The sequence below is a fragment of the Onthophagus taurus genome, chromosome 5 (assembly GCF_036711975.1).
Source record: "Onthophagus taurus isolate NC chromosome 5, IU_Otau_3.0, whole genome shotgun sequence".
NCBI lineage: Eukaryota > Metazoa > Arthropoda > Insecta > Coleoptera > Scarabaeidae > Onthophagus > Onthophagus taurus.
In genome coordinates this window covers 11,024,607-11,047,208 of record NC_091970.1, presented here as the reverse complement: position 1 = coordinate 11,047,208, position 22,602 = coordinate 11,024,607, and the positions used below count along the sequence as shown (strand labels likewise).

The 22,602-nt window shown below is 28.7% G+C and overlaps 1 protein-coding gene across 2 annotated transcripts in view; it reads right to left on the bottom strand.

Moving 5' to 3' along the window:
* The window catches only part of LOC111421017 (potassium voltage-gated channel protein Shaw-like), a 121,338-nt gene that overhangs the window by 26,431 nt on the left and 72,305 nt on the right, over positions 1-22,602 (bottom strand). The window contains exons 3-4 of one of the 2 annotated variants that reach the window (XM_071195957.1): positions 7,299-7,431; positions 679-888 (exon numbers count right to left, since the gene is read on the bottom strand). In XM_071195957.1, coding sequence (XP_071052058.1) covers positions 679-888; positions 7,299-7,431 — 343 coding nt within the window. The remainder of the gene's footprint in view (positions 1-678; positions 889-7,298; positions 7,432-22,602) is intronic. The other variant, XM_071195958.1, reaches the window with a different exon arrangement.

Below are 22,602 nucleotides of genomic sequence, written 5' to 3'. Positions count from 1 at the left end.
TCTATCTGCAGAACCCAGTTGTTTGTAAGCAGTATCTAGTCTTTTGTCAGCTATATCTACTCTTCAACACTTCCTCCATAAATATCTAGCCATAATGAATCAGCCTAACCCGGCAGATTTCATCTCCTCCAACTCCAACATTATTTCATTCTATCCTTAATCTTGCCTAACATCTGATGCTCCTAACATTCAGTTTCACCCATTCTATTTTATTACAGAAGAGCAACAAAGCAAGATAGAAATGTGAAATTTTCACCAAATAAAAGGAAAACTCTTCCTTTTAAGGAAATTAATTTTGAACAATAATTTAATTAGGATAAAACAGTTTCCAAAATCAATTTCAAATTAATGGAGTAAACTTTAATTAACATTTTAATAACTACCATGTTGTATTCAATCCGTGTTTAATAACATCTAAGTGCTCATAACGAACGGAAGTGCATTATATAATCAAATAACTTTAATAAAGTGTCACTTTACATCTTAAAATTTTCCAGTGAATTAACTCATTAAGGTGTTACTCGATAACAAAGTTACAAATTAGTTTCACTTGTGCTGAGGATGCTTGGGAACGTGGCTAATTTAATTATTACCATCACACCCTTATTAACCGCAACAGCATGCATTTTAATTTATTCATTAAGTATTATTAAGAGTTAGTAAAAAAAAGCAAATCACATTTCTCAGCTTGACGTCGTGCGGTGGTACCTTTGCGAAGGACGATGAATAGGGCTCATCGAAAATCGCCCAAATTTTCGGTTTTAATTTTTGCCACCTGGTTAAAGTCCCGGCGTGGTAAGCTTCTTCGTATCCGAACATTCTCGCGACTTCTTCGTCCGTTGGTTTTTCTGAGTCTAAATCTAATTTGTCTAAAATTGCTAATGTTGCCTAAAAAAAAAAAGAAAAATAAATTAAACGATTTTTTTTATTTTTGTTGTGTTTTAAACAAAGGGGACAATAATACTCATCACACTCACAAAGGAATGGAGTAATGGGAAGTAAACAAGGAGGAGTTCTATCCAGGGGTTAAATTGTTTTATTTTCCGGGAATTTAGAACGAAAAAGAAAAACGATTTAACCTAATTTTGCTCCATCCTGTTTATAAACGCTGTAGGAATTAAGCTAAAACGTTCAAAGAACTTTCCTACTAACAATAAGATTCATGGCATTTTCTAATAAAAGAAAAAAATACGTAGAGGAGCATTTAGGGATTCAGCGCAAAAAATAAAGCGTTCCTTAACCCGGTAAAGAATTCGCGGCATTCGATATTTTATTAAATAAACTGTCGTTAAACTATAAAGGATTTTTCGGATCTTCACCTTAATTTATAATGTTTGTGCATAAACAAATAGAGAAAAATGCCACGCCAACTCACAGCGTTGCCAACCCTACCGATTTATCGGTAGATCTACCGATATACGAGTTAATAATTAAACACATCGTACTTAAAATCAATACAATTGCGATAAAAATTGTACCTAATGCGAATACCCCACTTATATTGCATAAAAGTATATACCAACGATATGGCGACGTTGCCAGATCGTTGGTATATACAGTACGCGTCATAAGTAAACCCCCTGCCTAACTTGAAAACGGTTCAAAATAGATATTGACGCATCTATGAGCAAAAATGCAAGAGGGCAATATTGTTAACAATACAATTTGCTACAACTTTTGTTCTAAAAGTTTTTTTATAACATGCTCCGATTCCCGAGTGTTACCTTTAATAACTTGAAAGAGCAACGACTTCATAAAATTTTCATATTTTCGTACTTTTCTCGATATTGACGCATTTAAGAGCTAAAGTGTAAGAGAGTAATATTGTTAACAATAAAATTTGCAACAATTTTTGTTATAAAAGTTTTCTTATAGCAAGCTTCGATTCCCAAGTGTTACCTTTAATAACTTGAAAGAGCAACAAATTTATAAAATTTTAATATTTTCGTATCTATCTCCATATTGACGTATCTAAGAGCAAAAGTGCAAGGGAGCAATATTGTTAACAATAAAATTTGCAACAATTTTTGTTATAAAAGTTTTTTTATAACATGCTCCGATTCCCAAGCGTTATCTTTAATAACTTGAAAGAGCAACAAATTCATACAATTTTTATATTTTCGTATCTATCTCCATATTGATGTATCTAAGAGCAAACATGCAAGGGAGCAATATTGTTAACAATAAAATGTGCAACAAATTTTGTTATAAAAGTTTTCTTATAGCAAGCTCCGATTCCTAAGTGTTATCTTTAATAACTTGAAAGAGCAACAAATTCATAAAATTTTCATATTTTCGTATCTACCTGGATATTGACGTCACTAAGAGCAAAAGTGCAAGAGAGCAATACTGTTAACAATAAAATTTGCAACATTTTTTGTTATAAAAGTTTTCTTATAGCAAACTTCGATTCCAAAGTGTTACCTTTAATAACTTGAAAGAGCAACAAATTCATAAAATTTTTATATTTTCGTAGTTTTCGCGATATTGATGTATTTAAGAGCTAAAATGCAAAAGAGCAATATTGTTAACAATAAAATTTGCAACAATTTTTGTTATAAAAGTTTTCTTATAGCAAGCTCCGATTCCCAAGTGTTACCTTTAATAACTTGAAAGAGCAACAAATTCATAAAATTTTAATATTTTCGTACCTATCTCCATATTGACGTATCTAAGAGCAAAAGTGAAGGGGAGCAGTATTGTTAACAATAAAACTTGCAACAATTTTTGTTATAAAAGTTTTCTTATAGCAAGCTCCGATTCCCAAGTGTTACCTTTAATAACTTGAAAGAGCAACAAATTCATAAAATTTTCATATTTTCGTATCTACCTGGATATTGACGTCACTAAGAGCAAAAGTGCAAGAGAGCAATACTGTTAACAATAAAATTTGCAATATTTTTTGTTATAAAAGTTTTCTTATAGCAAACTTCGATTCCCAAGTGTTACCTTTAATAACTTGAAAGAGCAACAAATTTATAAAATTTTAATATTTTCGTATCTATTTCCATATTGACGTATCTAAGAGCAAAAGTGTAAGAGTGCAATATTGTTAACAATAAAATTTGCAACAATTTTTGTTATAAAAGTTTTTTTATAACATGCTCCGATTCCCAAGTGTTACCTTTAATAACTTGAAAGAGCAACAAATTCATACAATTTTTATATTTTCGTATCTATCTCGATATTGACGCATCTAAGAGCAAAAGTGCAAGGGAGCAGTATTGTTAACAATAAAATTTGCAACAATTTTTGTTATAAAAGTTTTCTTATAGCAAGCTCCGATTCCTAAGTGGTACCTTTAATAACTTGAAAGAGCAAAAAATTCATAAAATTTTCGTATTTTTGTATCTATCTCAATATTGACGTATCTAAGAGCAAAAGTGCAAGAGAGCAATATTGTTAACAATAAAATTTGCAACAATTTTTATTATAAAAGTTTTCTTATAACATGCTCCGATTCCCAAGTGTTACTTTTAATAACTTGAAAAAGCAACATATTCATCAAATTTTCATATTTTCGTTATTATGTATCTACAGGGCGTTTCGGTGACTCGGGGAACAAACGTAACCACATGTACTGCAGTGAAAATGATGACGATTCATGTAAAAAAAAATTAGTAAAAGTCCTCAAATTGCAAAGATACAGGTCATCAAAGTTAGGAAATTTTAACACATTTTTTTAAACACCTTAAACACTATTAATGGTAAAGCGTTGAAACTTGGTACAGTGTATTGTCGGTGTAAACTAATATCACGTAAAATCATTAGACAATTTTTGAGTTGGATCGGTACGCGGGAACAATGTTATACAGACTGTTCCTAAAGTTTGGTTGTTCAGAACTTTTTTATTCTATCATAACACACGAGGAGTAACATATAATAAAATAAAAGTCGCTATAGTTGACGGTTAGGATGTCATGTAACCTTCAACTATAGCGTGGTTCTCGCATTTCCTGGTATTTTCTACAAAGACATCTTCCATACATATCTGCTGGCATGATGGGAGTATATTTTTAATTATTTATTGCAATTATTTCAAAGTTCTTGACAACATAGCCTCAAATAATATAGTTTGTTATCTGTGTACATCTCTAATATATGTTATTACTTGTAGACCTCCGATGATGGTCATTTAAAAGACCGAAACATGTCAGGTTGAACTTAAACTTAAAATAAACCAGTTGTAATACATTTATTTCGAATTTTATTTATTTTTTTTTTACATCAATCGTCATCATTTTTACTCTAGTATATGTGGTTAAATTTGTTCCCCGAAACAGCCTGTATAAACAAATTTTCATATTTTTGTATTTTTCTTAATATTGACGCATCTAATAGCAAAAGTGTAAGAGAGCAATAATGTTAACAATAAAATTTGTTACAACTTTTGTTCTAAAAGTTTTTTTATAACATGCTCCTATTCCCTTTAATAACTTGAAAGAGCAACAAATTCATCAAATTTTCATATTTTCGTCCTTTTCTCGATATTGACGCCTTTAAAAGCTAAAGTGCAAGAGAGCAATACTGTTAATAATAAAATTTGCAACAATTTTTGTTATAAAAGTTTTCTTATAGCAAGCATCGATTCCCAAATGTTACCTTTAATAACTTGAAAGAGCAATAAATTTATAAAATTTTCATATTTTGGTATCCATCTCCGTATTGACGTACCTAAGAGCAAAAGTGCAAGGGAGCAATATTGTTAACAATAAAATTTGCAATAATTTTTGTTATAAAAGATTTCTTATAGCATGCTCCAATTCCCAAGTGTTACCTTTAATATCTTGAAAGAGCAACAAATTCATCAAATTTTCATATTCTTGTATTTATCTCGATATTGACGTATCTAAGAGCAAAAGTGCAAGAGAGCAATATTGTTGACAATAAAATTTGCAGTAATCTTTGTTATAAAAGATTTCTTATAGCATGCTCCAATTCCCAAGTGTTACCTTTAATATCTTGAAAGAGCAACAAATTCATCAAATTTTCATATTCTTGTATTTATCTCGATATTGATGTATCTAAGAGCAAAAGTGCAAGAGAGCAATATTGTTGACAATAAAATTTGCAATAATCTTTGTTAAAAAGATTTCTTATAGCATGCTCCGATTCCCAAGTGTTACCTTTAATATCTTGAAAGAGCAACAAATTCATCAAATTTTCATATTTTTGTACCTATCTCGATATTGACGTATCCAAGAGCAAAAGTGCAAGAGAGCAATATTGTTAACAATAAAATTTGCAACAATTTTTGTTATAAAAGTTTTCTTATAGCAAGCTTCGATTCCCAAGTGTTACTTTTCATAACTTGAAAGAGCAACAAATTTATAAAATTTTAATATTTTCGTTTCTTTCTCCATATTGACGTATCTAAGAGCAAAAGTGCAAGGAAGCAATATTGTTAACAATAAAATTTGCAACAATTTTTGTTATAAAAGTTTTCTTAAAGCAAGCTTCAATTCCCAAATTTTATCTTTAATAACTTGAAAGAGCAATAAATTTATAAAATTTTCATGTTTTCGTATCTATCTCCATATTGACGTATCTAAGAGCAAAAGTGCAAGGGAGCAATATTGTTAACAATAAAATTTGCAATAATTTTTGTTATAAAGGATTTCTTATAGCATGCTTCGATTTCCAAGTATTACCTTTAATAGCTTGAGGGAGCAACAAATTCATAAAATTTTCATATTTTCGTATGTATCTCGATGTTGACATATCTAAGAACAAAAGTGCAAGAGAGCAATATTGTTGATAATAAAATTTGCAATAATCTTTGTTAAAAAGATTTCTTATAGCATGCTCCGATTCCCAAGTGTTACCTTTAATATCTTGAAAGAGCAACAAATTCATCAAATTTTCATATTATTGTATCTATCTCGATATTGCCGTATCCAAGAGCAAAAGTGCAAGAAAGCAATATTGTTAACAATAAAATTTGCAACAATTTTTGTTATAAAAGTTTTCTTATAGCAAGCTTCGATTCCCAAGTGTTACTTTTCATAACTTGAAAGAGCAACAAATTTATAAAATTTTCATATTTTCGTATTTATCTCGATATTGACGTATCTAAGAGCAAAAGTGCAAGAGATCAATATTGTGAACAATAAAATTTGCAACAATTTTTGTTATAAAAGTTTTTTTGTAACACGCTTCGATTCCTAATCGTTATCTATAATAACTGGAAAAAGAAACAAATTTTCATATTTTTGTATTTTGCTTGATATTGACCCATCTAAGAGCAATATTGTTAAGTAGCACTTAACAACTTTTATCAAACAACATTTTCTGACTTTGTATTTAAACCTACCGATTTTTTACTATTGATTGGCAACGCTGAGAGCAAGTAAGGAAACATAGAATGAGTGCTAGAAAAGGTTTAGAATTACAGGCAAAGGAAATGTTGATGGATTCAAATCTTAAATTTCCTGCTGGTAAAGTTGGTGACACAATGAAACTACGACACGTTGACAGAGCAAGAGTTTTGTCAGTTAGGAACGAAACAAGAAAGACTTTTTTGACGATGTTCCAGATCTAGCAATATCACTTCGAGAATGCGTTAGAAAGTCATTTCTGGAGTTCAAGGATATCAGCGAGGTGTTTGTAAGGGATAATGCGAGTCTGATAAGTGCAAATGTAAAAAATTTGGCAAACTTTGTAATTTTAAATGTCATAAAAGTACTTTGAGATATAAACCGGACTGAGTTTGATAAATCAAAGGAATAATACTAATACTACTAATATACTTTAAGATAGCACTTTAAGAGATTCGAGATTGATTTCTTTTTAAAACAATATAATCTCGATTCTATTTAAATTTTAATTCTATTTTTATATTCTGACAAATTGATTAATTCGAAAAATGATTTACTCTCGCTTTTTGATTGATTACCAGCTCTTTTTCGACACACATCGACAACTCGAGATACCAATTTAGGGCTAAAATCGACGAGTTGGGAAATTAAAGCGCCGGATGAACGGGAGAATTGCAAATCCGGGTTTTATTCGATTAAACTAAACGGGATAACTAAATAACAACCAGTTGTGGGGGTTTTGTTGGGTTTTAGTTCGATTGGCACCCTTTTTTTTCTGTTTATTTTCCTCTTTCATCACTCACCAACTGCGGCGATAATGCATCAAACTCAGCGTGATTTCAATAAAGGGTAATAAAATAATCCTAAAAATAGAGTAACATCTAAATTTAAATTCAATCCGGAAGTGTAATAAATCTCCGAGTAAGTAAACATGCAAAGCTCCTTTTGGGAGCTTTTAAATTTTAAATATTCACTCCCTACCTGTGTATCGCGATGTATGCTGTATGTGCTCCAGCAACAAGGTTCCACTTGATTGGAGTCAAGGCCCCAAAACTCCAATTCTTCCTCAAAAAGGGGACCACAAACGTTCGTGGGATAATGCAATTTTCCCGTCCTAAAAATTAAATTAGATTAGCTCGTTTTTTCTTTTCAATGGAATAGAAATAATGGATTCTTATCGTATCGGAAATTGGAACGTAACGAGGTTTTAAAATAACGAAATGAAAGGTGGAATCTTCACGTCTTCCGCTTTCGAAGCAAAAATAAAGAAATTGAATAAAAATTGTCGGGAAATGTACTCGTATTTGAGCTTTTTGAGTTTATTGGCAATCGTTAAATGGAATTTAATCAAATCTTTTTTTGTACCGATTTAAATTAGAACTTGCCAAAGACATTTCTTTTACAAAGTTGCAAAAGATGCAAAAATTGCACTCTTTAATATCGTGTGTTAAATTTTTTTTTTAAAAAAAAGATATTTTCTTCGCTTATAATTGGAGGGTGGTTGTTAAAATTTTCCCCCTACGCTAACGAGATAACATCGTCGGTGAGACTGTCTTTTTGCAGAAATAAATCAAAATTAAATTAATTTTTTTTTTTATATCAAAGCTGGAATTATCACAATTTAGAGTTACACCTTAATACAATTGAAATTAACTTATAATTTCCTTTATAATTGATGATGATTTAATTAAAACGACTATTTATAACGATTTTTTTTAATGCTACACAGAAAAAGTTTTAAGTTTCATCAGATAAATATAATTTCATAGTTAAACCTCATTTACTAATTCAAGCTGATTTTAACGATCTGGTTCGCGACTTAAAATGATGAAAAAAGCAGTCTGACCTATTAAAATCTCGATTACAAAAATGGAATTTGCTTCATCTAGATGCAAAGATGAAGAGTCGTTTTCTAACCGTGATTAACGGTGGATTTACCGATATACGACTTAATCTGCCGATTTTCAAAACTTCAATTTGATTCGAAAGTGCTCCGATTTCCGACTCACCATTAATAACTTGAAAAAGCAACGAAATTCATCAATTTTTCATATTTTCGCATTTTTCTCGATATTGACGCATATGACAACAAAAGTGAAGGAGAGCAATACTGTTAAGAATAAAATTTGCTACAACTATTGTGCAAAAGTTTTTTTTGTAATATGCTTTTGTATATATTCATCATATTTTCAAATTTGCGAATTTTTTTGAATCATCTTTTGGATATCTTCTAAATGAATTGAGATATCTTGATGACTGATATCTCAAAAGAAAGCCCAATTAATTAGAAATTCGTCATCATACAGAAAATCCCGTTTCAGTATTTAGAATTTTTAGGATTTGGTTACATAGCATAGCTTCAAATCGACAAAACGAAGATTTAAATCATTTTTTGGATAACTTCTGTGTTAATCGAGATATTTTGATGACTGATATCTCAAAAGAAAGCCAAATTAATCGAAATATCAGAATCATACAGAAAACCCCGTTTCAGTATCTAGAATGTTTAGGATTTGGTTACTTAGCATGGATTAAAATCGACAAAATAGCCATTTAAATCATTTTTTGGATAACTTCTGTGTTAATTGAGATATTTTGATGACTGACATCTCGAAAGAAAGCTAAATTAATCAAAATATCAGAATCATAGAGAAAATCCCGTTTCAGTATCTAAAATTTTTAGGATTTGGTTACTAAGTATAGCTTGAAATCTACAAAATAGAGATTTAAATCATTTTTTGGATAACATTTGCGTTAATTGAGATATTTTGATCATTGATATCTCAAAAAAAGCTAAATTAATCAAAATATCAGAATCATACAGAAAATTCTGTTTCAGTATCTAGAATTTTTAGGATTTGGTTACTTATCACAGCTCGAAATCTACAAAATAGATATGTAAATTATTTTTTGGATAATTTCTGTGTTAATTGATGTCTGATATCTCAAAAGAAAGCCCAATTAATCAAAATATCAGAATCGTACAGAAAATCCCGTTTCAGTATCTAGAATTGTTAAGACTTGGTTACTTAGCATAGCTTGAAATCCACAAAATACATTTCTAAATCATTTTTTTGATAACTTCTGTGTTAATTGAAATATGTTGATGACTGATATCTCAAAAGGAAGCCAAATTAATCAAAATATTACAATCATACTGAAAATTTCACTTTAGTATCTAGAATTTTTAGTATTTGGTTACTTAGCATAGCTTGAAATCGACAAAATAGAGATTTAAATATTTTTTGGATAACTTCTGTGTTAATTGAGATATTGTGATGACTTATATCTCAAAAGAAAGCCCAATTAATCAAAATATCAGAATCACACAGAAAATTCCGTTTCAGTATCTAGATTTTTTAGGATTTGGTTACTTAGCATAGCTTGAAATCGACAAAATGGAAATTTATATTATATTTTGGATAACTCTTATGTTAATTGAGATATTTTGATGAATGATATTTCAAAAGAAAGCCCAATTTATCAAAATTTCAAAATCATACAGAAAATCCCGTTTCAGTATCTACTATTTTTGGGATATGATTACTTAGCATAGCTTGAAATCGACAAAATAGAGATTTAAATCATTTTTTAGATAACTTCTGTGTTAATCGACATATTTTGATGACTGATATCTCAAAAGAAAGCCAAATTAATCGAAATATCAGAATCATGCAGAAAATCCCGTTTCAGTATCTACTATTTTGGGGATATGATTACTTAGCACAGCTTGAAATCGACAAAATAGAGATTTAAATCATTTTTTGGATAACTTCTGTGTTAATCGAGATATTTTGATGACTGATATCTCAAAAGAAAGCAAAATTAATCGAAATATCAGAATCATACAGAAAATCACGTTTCAGTATCTAGAATGTTTAGGATTTGGTTACTTAGCATGGATTAAAATCGACAAAATAGCAATTTAAATCATTTTTTGGATAACTTCTGTGTTAATTGAGATATTTTCATGTCTGATATCTCAAAAGAAAGTCTAATTAATCAAAATATCAGAATCATACAGAAAATCCCGTTTCAGTATCTAGAATTTTTAAGACTTGGTTACTTAGCATAGCTTGAAATCCACAAAATACATTTCTAAATCATTCTTTGGATAACTTCTGTGTTAATTGAGATATTGCAATGACTGATATCTCAAAAGAAAGCACAATTAATCAAAATATCAGAATCATACAGAAAATCCCGTTTCTGTATCTACAATTTTTAGGATTTGGTTACTTAGCATAGCTTCAAATCGACAAAATAGAGATTTAAATCATTTTTTGGATAATTTCTGTGTTAATTGAGATATTGTGATGACTCATATCTCAAAAGAAAGCCCAATTAATCAAAATATCAGAATCATACAGAAAATCCCGTTTCAGTATCTGGAATTTTTAGGATTTGGTTACTTATCACAGCTCGAAATCTACAAAACAGATATGTAAATTATTTTTTGGATAATTTCTGTGTTAATTGACATATTTTGATGACTGATATCTCAAAAGAAAACTCAATTAATCAAAATTTCAGAATCAGACAGAAAATCCCGTTTCAGTATCTAGAATTTTTAGGATTTGATTACTGAACATAGTGTACAAAATAGAGATTTAAATCATTTTTTGTATTACTTCTGTGTTAATTAAGATATTTTGATGACTGATATCTCAAGAGGAAGCCAAATTAATCAAAATATCACAATCATATTAAAAATTTCATTTTAGTATCTAGAATTTTTACGATTTGGTTACTTAGCATAGCTTGAAATCGACAAAATAGAGATTTAAATCATTTTTTGGATAACTTCTGTGTTAATTGAAATATTGTGATGACTGATATCTCAAAAGAAAACCCAATTAATCAAAATTTCAAAATCGTACAGAAAATACCGTTTCAGTACCTAGAATTTTTAGGATTTGGTTACTTAGCATAGCTTAAAATCTATAAAACAGAGATGTAAATCATTTCTTGGATAACTGCTGTGTTAATTGAGATATTGTGATGACTGATATCTCAGAAGAAAGCCCAATTAATCAAAATTTCAGAATCATACAGAAAATCCAGTTTCAGTATCTAGAATTTTTAGGATTTCGTTACTTAGCATAGCTTGAAATCGATAAAATAGAGATTTAAATCATTTTTTGGATAACTTCTGTGTTAATTGAAATATTTTGACGAATGATATCTCAAAAGAAAGCACAATTAATCAAAATATCAGAATCATACAGAAAATCCCGTTTCAGTTTCTAGAATTTTTAGGATTTGGTTAATTAGCATAGGTTAAAATCTACAAAATAGAGATTTAAATCATTTTTTGGATAACTGGTGTGTTAATTGAGATATTTTGATGACTGATATCTGAAAAGAAAGCCAAATTAATCGAAATATTAGAATCATACAGAAAATCCCGTTTCAGTATCTAGAATTTTTAGAATTTGGTTACTTAGCATAGCTTGAAATCGACAAAATAGAGATTTAATTATTTTTTGGATAACTTCTGTGTTAATTGAGATATTTGTATGACTGATATTTCAAAAGAAAGCCTAATTAATCAAAATATCAGAATCATACAGAAAATCCCGTTTCAGTATCTAGATATTTTAGGATTTGTTTACTAAGCATAGCTTGAAATCGACAAAATAGAGATTTAAATCATTTTTTGGATAACTGGTGTGTTAATTGAGATATTTTGATGACTGATATCTGAAAAGAAAGCCCAATTAATCGAAATATTAGAATCATACAGAAAATTCCGTTTCAGTATCTAGAATTTTTAGGATTTGGTTACTTAGCATAGCTTGAAATCGACAAAATAGAGATTTAATTATTTTTTGGATAACTTCTGTGTTAATTGAGATATTTGGATGACTGATATCTCAAAAGAAAGCATAATTAATCAAAATATCAGAATCATACAGAAAATCCCGTTTCAGTGTCTAGATATTTTAGGATTTGTTTACTAAGCATAGCTTGAAATCGACAAAATAGAGATTTAAATCATTTTTTGGATAATTTCTGTGTTAATCGAGATACTTTGATGACTGATATCTCAAAAGCAAGCTAATTTAATCAAAATATCACAATCATACAGAAAATTCCATTTTAGTATCCAGAATTTTTAGGATTTGGTTACTAAGCATTGCTTAAAATCTACAAAACAGATTTAAATCATTTTTTGGATAATTTCAGTATAAATTGAGATATTTTGATGACTGATATTTCAAAAGAAAGCCCAATTAATCAACATATCAGAATCATACAGAAAATCCCGTTTCAGTATCTAGAATTTTTAGGATTTGGTTACTTATCATAGCTCGAAATCTACAAAATAGATAAGTAAATCATTTTTTGGATAATTTCTGTGCTAATTGACATATTTTGATGGCTGATATCTCAACAGAAAACCCAATTAATCAAAATATCAGAATCATACAGAAAATCCCGTTTCAGTATCTAGAATTTTTAGGATTTGGTTACTTAGCATCGCTTGAAATCCACAAAATAGATTTCTAAATCATTTTTTGGATAACTTCTGTGTTAATTGAAATATTTTGATGATTTATATCTCAAAAGAAAGCCCAATTAATCAAAATATCAGGATCATGCAGAAAATCCCGTTTCAATATCTAGAATTTTTAGGATTTGGTTGCTTAGCATTGCTTGAAGTCGACAAAATAGAGATTTAAATCATTTTTCGGATAATTTCTGTGTTAATCGAGATATTTTGATGACTGATATCTCAAAAGAAAGCCTAATTAATCAAAATATCACAATCATACAGAAAATTCCATTTTAGTATTTAGTATTTTTAAGATTTACTTACTTAGCATAGCTTGAAATCGACAAAATAGAGATTTAAATCATTTTTTGGATAATTTCTGTGTTAATCGAGGAAAGCCCAATTAATCAAAATATCAGAATCATACAGAAAGTCTCGTTTCAGTATCTACAATTTTTAGGATTTGGTTACTTAGTATAGCTTAAAATCTGCAAAATAGAGATTTAAATCATTTTTTGGATAACTTCTGTGTTAATCGAAATATTTTGATGACTGATATCTTAAAAGGAAGCCAAATTAATCAAAATATCAGAATCATATAGAAAATCCCGTTTTAGTATCTAGAATTTTTAGGATTTGGTTACTTGGTAACTTGGTCTCTCAGGCGGAGGTCGAGAGGGTTTTTCTTACAATGAAAAACACTTCTGCTGGCGCGGACATTGTGTCACAGTTCATGTTAACACTATGTTTTCCTCACATTATTCCGTTCCTGACCCATATAATAAATACTTGTATTGAAACTAATACCTTTCCCTCTTTGTGGAAGGTGGCTAACATCGTCCCTATTCCAAAAATAAAATCTCCAATCTCCTACTCAGATATGCGGCCTATCAGTTTGTTGCCAACTATTTCCAAAATTTTTGAAAGGATTCTGGAAACACAATTACGTTTGTTTTTATCCGAAAATAATATTATACCGGATCTACAATCTGGATTTAAACCTTTGCATAGCTGCGAATCAGCTTTACTGCATGTTTGTGATGACATCGTCCGCGCCTCTGACAGGGGCCTGGTTACAGTCTTGGTCCTCATCGATTATTCCAAAGCTTTTGATTCAATCGACATTGATACCCTTATCTTAATTTTGCATTACAGCGGTCTCGGTGAGAACTCAATCTCACTGCTTTCCCAGTATTTAAAGGGTAGGTCACAGAGAGTGATTCTGAATGGTCAACTGTCCCGTCCACAGCCCCTGGTCTCTGGTGTACCGCAGGGTGGTATTCTGAGTCCTATTCTATACAATACATATACATCTACAATGTCAGAACGCTTAAAACATTGTAATTTTCACTCGTACGCTGATGACACCCAGATTTATTACTCGTTTCTACCTTCAGATCTTCAACGCGCCATGGGTATTATTAACAACGATATATCAAATATTTTACAATTCTCGAGAGATCACTCCCTACACATCAATAGCGCTAAAACTACAGCTACTGTCTTTGGCACGGATCATGCGCGCTCACTTTTAGGCCCAATAACCTTAGTTATAGATGGACAACATATTGAAGTACAAAATACGGTGAAAAGTCTGGGTGTAATAATGGACGGTCAGCTGTCGTTTACAAAGCATATCAATCTCACCATACAGAGGGCCTTCGCGGCACTAAAGGTGATTTTTAATAACAGATTTTCACTAAATCAAAATACAAAAAAACTACTATGCGACCTACTAGTGCTGTCTAGATTTAACTATTGCGACACTGTTTATGGCGCTTTTTTGTCAGCGGTGGATGTGGGTAGAATACAGAAAATGCAAAAATCGTGTCTGAGATTGATATATGGTATTCGTAGCCGTCAACCTATATCGTACAAATTAAAAGAAGTGAAGTGGTTAAACATGGAGAATCGACGTTTATTGCATTGCTTATGTATGTATCACAAAATTATCACCAATAAATCACCACCATATCTGTACGAAAAATTAACTTATCGTACAAATGTGCATAATCTCAATCTCAGACATAGAGGCTTGCTTGAAATACCTGCACACCGGATAGAGTTTTTTAAACGATGCTTCTCATATAAGATAGCCTTGAAATACAATTCGCTACTAAATGAGTTTAAAAAATGCGCGTCGAAACAATTTAAAATCAAGTACACACGATACCTCTGTGCTCTCTCTGGCTTTCGTGTCTGACGCCTGTCGCAGTTTCAAGCTCTGTGGCTGTTTCAGTGAATTATTCAATGTAACAGTGAACTGTTGTTTCTCTGTTTTTTCTGCTTCGTTCGATGATGGGTCTGCATTTCATATAATATTAAGTTTTTGTTTTATCTTTTTTTTTCTCTTTTTTAAGGTTAGAGAAAATTTAATTTATCGTTGTTCTTTTGTTGTTTGTAGTTTATTTTTTGAGTTCATTTGATCAATTGTGCTTGATCAAAAGTAATGTAAAGGTTATGTTTGAAAAGCGTCTTGTCGCAATTTTGCGTCAGACGAAACATCGCCAATTTTCATTTCTATGTATATCGTTTTGGTTTTTTACTGTTTGTTTGTATATATATATATACTTGTTTTCGAAATGGAAATAAAGTTTATTATTATTATTACTTAGCATAGATTGAAACCGACAAAATAGGAATTTAAATCATTTTTTGGGTAACTTCTGTGTTAATTGAGATATTGTGATGACTTATATCTCAGAAGAAAGCCCAATTAATCAAAATATCAGAATCATACAGAAAATTCCGTTTCAGTATCTAGATTATTTAGGATTTGGTTACTTAGCATAGCTTGAAATCGACAAAATGGAAATTTATATTATATTTTAGATAACTCTTATGTTAATTGAGATATTTTGATGAATGATATTTCAAAAGAAAGCCCAATTAATCAAAATTTCAAAATCATACAGAAAATCCCGTTTCAGTATCTACTATTTTTGGGATTTGATTACTTAGCATAGCTTGAAATCTACAAAATAGAAATTTAAATCATTTTTTGGATAATTTCTGTATTAATCGAGATATTTTGATGACTGATATTTCAAAAGGAAGCCAAATTAATCAAAATATCACAATCATACTGAAAATTTCATTTTAGTATCGAGAATTTTTAGGATTTGGTTACTTAGCATAGCATAAAATCTACAAAATAGAGATTTGAATCATTTTTTCGATAACTTCTGTGTTAATTGAGATATTTTGATGAATGATATCTCAAGAGAAAGTCCAATTAATCAAAATATGAGAATCATACAGAAAATCCCGTTTCAGTATCTAGAATTTTTTAGATTTGGTTACTTAGCATAGCTTGAAATTTACAAAATACAGATTTAAATCATTTTTTAGACAACTTCTGTGTTAATTGTGATATTGTGATGGCTGATATCTCAAAAGAAAGCCCAATTAATCAAAATATCAGAATCATATAGAAAATCCCGTTTCAGTATTTAGAATTTTTAAGATTTGGTTACTTAGCATTGCTTGAAATCGACAAAATAGCGATTTAAATCATTTTTTGGATAACTTCTGTGTTAATTGAAATATTTTGATGAATGATATCTCAAGAGAAAGCCCAATTAATCAAAATATGAAAATCATACAGAAAAACCCGTTTCAATATCTAGAATTTTTAGGATTTGGTTACTTAGCATAGCTTGAAATCGACAAAATAGAGATTAAATCTTTTTATGGATAACTTCTGTGATAATTGAAATATTTTGATGAATGATATCTCAAAAGAAAGCCCAATCAATCAAAATATCAGAATCATACAGAAAATCCCGTTTTAGTATCTAGAATTTTTAGGATTCGGGTACTTAGCATAGCTTGAAATCGACTAAATAGATTTTAAATCATTTTTTGGATAACTTCTGTGTTAACTGTACGTTGTGAAAAATAAAATTTGCTACGACTTCTGATCTAAAGAATTTTTTACAACATGTTCCATTTCCATAGTATTACCATAAACAACCTGTAACTAGTATACCAATAGTGGATATTCAGATGTTCGGAAGCATGGAAGGTAATCATAGGAATCCGAGGAAACACAATGAATAGGGGAATAGTGGAAGTAATTAAAATGAAAACAATGATCAAACATTACAAAGAGATAATACTATATACTCGACGAAGAAGATGAGATTATTCCAGAAGAAGTAAAGAAGAGTACGAAAGGAATGAACAATAGAAAAACATCTGGCTCAGGAGGCATACCACTACTGTTGGAAATATTGGCACGAATATTTAATACCTTTCTCAAGGAAGACGACATACCAACAGACATAGACATTAACAACATTCATAAGAAAAGTGACAAGGGGAACTGCTCTAATTGACGCAGAATCAACGTAACAAATTTAATCTATAATATATGAAAAGATTATTTAGCAAAGAATTGAAAAAGAATTTGAAAACATAGAAGAGTAAAGCAGATTCAGAGGATACAGTTCATGTACAGACTGTCTTTACCATTAAACAAGCTGTCGAGAAGAAGTTAGCATAAAACATGGATACACGTGTTGTAGTCATCGATTTAACAAAACATGACAATGTGCCCCTCAGAATTCTATCGAGTGCTATAAGGAATCGGGGTATAGGTAATATCTACATAGATGCAACTAAAAGCTTGTATCAAAATATGATAGCTGATATAAAAAACGGCAACGAAATATCTGAAGATATATATATTACGTTATAATGTATAACGTAGGGTTATAAATACATATATAAAAAGAGCCCTAACAAAATGGTGGATCCAAATAGATGACGACAAACTACATTTTGTTTACCCTGCATTTGACGAACGACCAAATTATGTAGGCAGAAGACCAAATAGATGTAGAATATATGCTTTGAAAATTGCATGAGGAGCATAATAGTGTGGGAGCTTTCATTAATTCAAAATAAAACGGAATATTTGGCTGAAAAGCGGTCTTTTTCATTCGAAAGTTTATAATTTCCTTTATAAATATTGACAATTTCATAAAAATTCATTAAAACCTCTATTTATGATGATTTTTTGTATGGAACACAAGACAATTGTTTACCTTAAAAACGAGAATAAATAGTGTTGTGTTTAAACATTTTTATCTCAATAACTAAATGATATTTTCAAAAACGGTTGGTTTCATTAAAAAGCTGATACTTTTTTATATAAATCCTGAATGTTGGAGAATCATGTCTAAGTAAATCGCTTTATTACGATTTTTTTAAAAAACGATTGATAATTAAGCTTAACCTAAAATGTGGAGAAATATTATTGAGTTTAAGAATTAATATCTTAATAACTAAAAGGTATTTTGAAAAGCGGTTTGTTTCATTTGAAAGTTTATAATTTCCTTTATAAATGCTGATAATTTCATTAAAACCTCTATTTATGATGATTTTTTGAAAACAATACAAGAAAATTGTTTACCTTAAAAACGAGAATAAATAGTGTTGTGTTTAAACATTTTTATCTCAATAACTAAATGTTATTTTCAAAAACAGTTGGTTTTATTAAAAAGCTGATACTTTTTTATGTAAATCCTGAATGTTGGAGAATCATGTCTAAGTAAATCGCTTTATTATGATTTTTTTAAAAGACGATTGATAATTAAGTTTAACCTAAAATGTGGAGAAATGTCATTGAGTTTAAAAATTAATATCTAAGTAACTAAAAGGTGTTTTGAAAATTGGTATTTTTTATTTGAAAGTTTATAATTTCTTTTATAAACGCTGATAATTCCATATCGATTCATTAAAACCTCTATTTATGATGATTTTTTGAAAACAACACAAGAAAATTGTTTACCTTAAAAACGAGAATAAATAGTGTTGTGTTTAAACATTTTTATCTCAATAACTAAATGTTATTTTCAAAAACAGTTGGTTTTATTAAAAAGCTGATACTTTTTTATATAAATCCTGAATGTTGGAGAATCATATCTAAGTAAATCGCTTTATTACGATTTTTTTAAAAAACGGTTGATAATTAAGCTTAACTTAAAATGTGGAGAAATATCATTGAGTTTAAGAATTAATATCTAAATAACTAAAAGGTATTTTGAAAAGCGGTTGGTTTCATTTGAAAGTTTATAATTTCCTTTATAAACGCTGATAATTTCATATCGATTGATTAGAACCTGTATTTATGATGATTTTTTGAAAACAACACAAGAAAATTGTTTACCTTAAAAACGAGAATAAATAGTGTTGTGTTTAAACATTTTTATCTCAATAACTAAATGTTATTTTCAAAAACGGTTGGTTTCATTAAAAAGCTGATACTTTTTTATACAAATCCTGAATGTTGGAGAATCATGTCTAAGTAAATCGCTTTATTACGATTTTTTTAAAAAACGATCGATAATTAAGCTTAACCTAAAATGTGGAGAAATGTCATTGAGTTTAAAAATTAATATCTAAATAACTAAAAGGTATTTTGAAAAGCGGTTTGTTTCATTTGAAAGTTTATAATTTCCTTTATAAATGCTGATAATTTCATAACGATTGATTAAAACCTCTATTTATGATGATTTTTTGAAAACAACACAAAGTAATTGTTTACCATAAAAACGAGAATAAATAGTGTTATGTTTAAACATTTATATCTCAATAACTAAATGTTATTTTCAAAAACGATTGGTTTCATTAAAAAGGTGATACTTTTTTATATAAATCCTGAATGTTGGAGCATCATGTCTAAGTAAATCGCTTTATTACGATTTTTTTAAAAAACGATTGATAAATAATTAAGCTTAACCTAAAATGTGGAGAAATATCATTGATTTTAAAAATTAATATCTAAATAACTAAAAGGTATTTTGAAAATTGGTATTTTTCATTGGAAAGTTTATAATTTCTTTTATAAACGCTGATAATTTCATATCGATTGATTAAAACCTCTATTTATGATGATTTTTTGAAAACAACACAAGAAAATTGTTTACCTTAAAAACGAGAATAAATAGTGTTGTGTTTAAACATTTTTATCTCAATAACTAAATGTTATTTTCAAAAACGGTTGGTTTCATTAAAAAGCTGATACTTTTTTATATAAATCCTGAATGTTGGAGAATCATGTCTAAGTAAATCGCTTTATTACGATTTTTTTTAAGAACGATTGAGAATTAAGATTAACCTAAAATGTGGAGAAGTGTCATTGAGTTTAAAAATTAATATCTAAATAACTAAAAGGTATTTTGAAAAGCGGTTTGTTTCATTTGAAAGTTTATAATTTCCTTTATAAATGCTGATAATTTCATAACGATTGATTAAAACCTCTATTTATGATGATTTTTTGAAAACAACACAAAGTAATTGTTTACCATAAAAACGAGAATAAATAGTGTTATGTTTAAACATTTATATCTCAATAACTAAATGTTATTTTCAAAAACGATTGGTTTCATTAAAAAGGTGATACTTTTTTAAATAAATCCTGAATGTTGGAGCATCATGTCTAAGTAAATCGCTTTATTACGATTTTTTTAAAAAACGATTGATAAATAATTAAGCTTAACCTAAAATGTGGAGAAATATCATTGATTTTAAAAATTAATATCTAAATAACTAAAAGGTATTTTGAAAATTGGTATTTTTCATTGGAAAGTTTATAATTTCTTTTATAAACGCTGATAATTTCATATCGATTGATTAAAACCTCTATTTATGATGATTTTTTGAAAATAACACAAGAAAATTGTTTACCTTAAAAACGAGAATAAATAGTGTTGTGTTTAAACATTTCTATCTCAATAACTAAATGTTATTTTCAAAAACGGTTGGTTTCATTAAAAAGCTGATACTTTTTTATATAAATCCTGAATGTTGGAGAATCATGTCTAAGTAAATCGCTTTATTACGATTTTTTTTAAGAACGATTGAGAATTAAGATTAACCTAAAATGTGGAGAAGTGTCATTGAGTTTAAAAATTAATATCTAAATAACTAAAAGGTATTTTGAAAAGCGGTTTGTTTCATTCGAAAGCTTATAATTTCTTTTATAAACGCTGATAATTTCTTTACGATTCATTAAAACCTCTATTTATGATGATTTTTTGAAAACAACGCAAGAAAATTGTTTACCTTTAAAACGAGAATAAGTAGTGTTATGTTTAAACATTTTTATCTCAATAACTAAATGTTGTTTTCAAAAACGGTTGGTTTCATTAAAAAGCTGATACATTTTTATACAAATCCTGAATGTTGGAGAATCATGTCTAAGTAAATCGCTTTATTATGATTCTTTTAAAAAACGATTGATAATTAAGCTTAACCTAAAATGTGGAGAAGTATCATTGAGTTTAAAAATTAATATCTAAATAACTAAAAGGTGTTTTGAAAAGCGGTTTATTTCATTTGAAAGTTTATAATTTCTTTTATAAACGCTGATAATTTCATATCGATTGATTAAAACCTTTATTTATGATGATCTTTTGAAGATAACACAAGAAAATTGTTTACCTTTAAAACGAGAATAAATAGTGTTGTGTTTAAACATTTTTATCTCAATAACTAAATGTTATTTTCAAAAACGGTTGGTTTCATTAAAAAGCTGATACTTTTTTATATAAATCCTGAATGTTGGAGAATCATGTCTAAGTAAATCGCTTTATTACGATTTTTTTAAAAAACGATTGATAATTAAGATTAACCTAAAATGTGGAGAAATGTCATTGAGTTTAAAAATTAATATCTAAATAACTAAAAGGTATTTTGAAAAGCGGTTTGTTTTATTTGAAAGTTTATAATTTCCTTTTTAAACGCTGATAATTTCATATCGATTGATTAGAACCTCTATTTATGATGATTTTTTGAAAACAACTCAAGAAAATTGTTTACCTTAAAAACGAGAATAAATAGTGTTGTGTTTAAACATTTTTATCTCAATAACTAAATGTTATTTTCAAAAACGGTTGGTTTCATTAAAAAGCTGATACTTTTTTATATAAATCCTGAATGTTGGAGAATCATGTCTAAGTAAATCGCTTTATTACGATTTTTTTAAAAAACGATTGATAATTAAGATTAACCTAAAATGTGGAGAAGTGTCATTGAGTTCAAAAATTAATATCTAAATAACTAAAAGGTGTTTTGAAAATTGTTATTTTTCATTCGAAAGTTTATAATTTCTTTTATAAACGCTGATAATTTCATTACGATTCATTAAAACCTCTATTTATGATGATTTTTTGAAAACAACACAAGAAAATTGTTTACCTTAAAAACGAGAATAAATAGTGTTATGTTTAAACATTTTTATCTCAATAACTAAATGTTATTTTCAAAAACGGCTGTTTTCATTAAAAAGCTGATACTTTTTTATGTAAATCCTGAATGTTGGAAAATCATGTCTAAGTAAATCGCTTTATTACGATTTTTTTAAAAAATGATTTATAATTAAGCTTAACCTAAAATGTGGAGAAATATCATTGAGTTTAAGAATTAATATCTAAATAACTAAAAGGTATTTTGAAAAGCGGTTTGTTTCATTTGAAAGTTTATAATTTCCTTTATAAACGCTGATAATTTCATATCGATTCATTAAAACCTCTATTTATGATGATTTTTTGAAGACAACACAAGAAAATTGTTTACCTTTAAAACGAGAATAAATAGTGTTGTGTTTAAACATTTTTATCTCAATAAGTAAATGTTATTTTCAAAAACGGTTGGTTTCATTAAAAAGCTGATACTTTTTTATATAAATCCTGAATGTTGGAGAATCATGTCTAAGTAAATCGCTTTATTACGATTTTTTTAAAAAACGATTGATAATTAAGATTAACCTAAAATGTG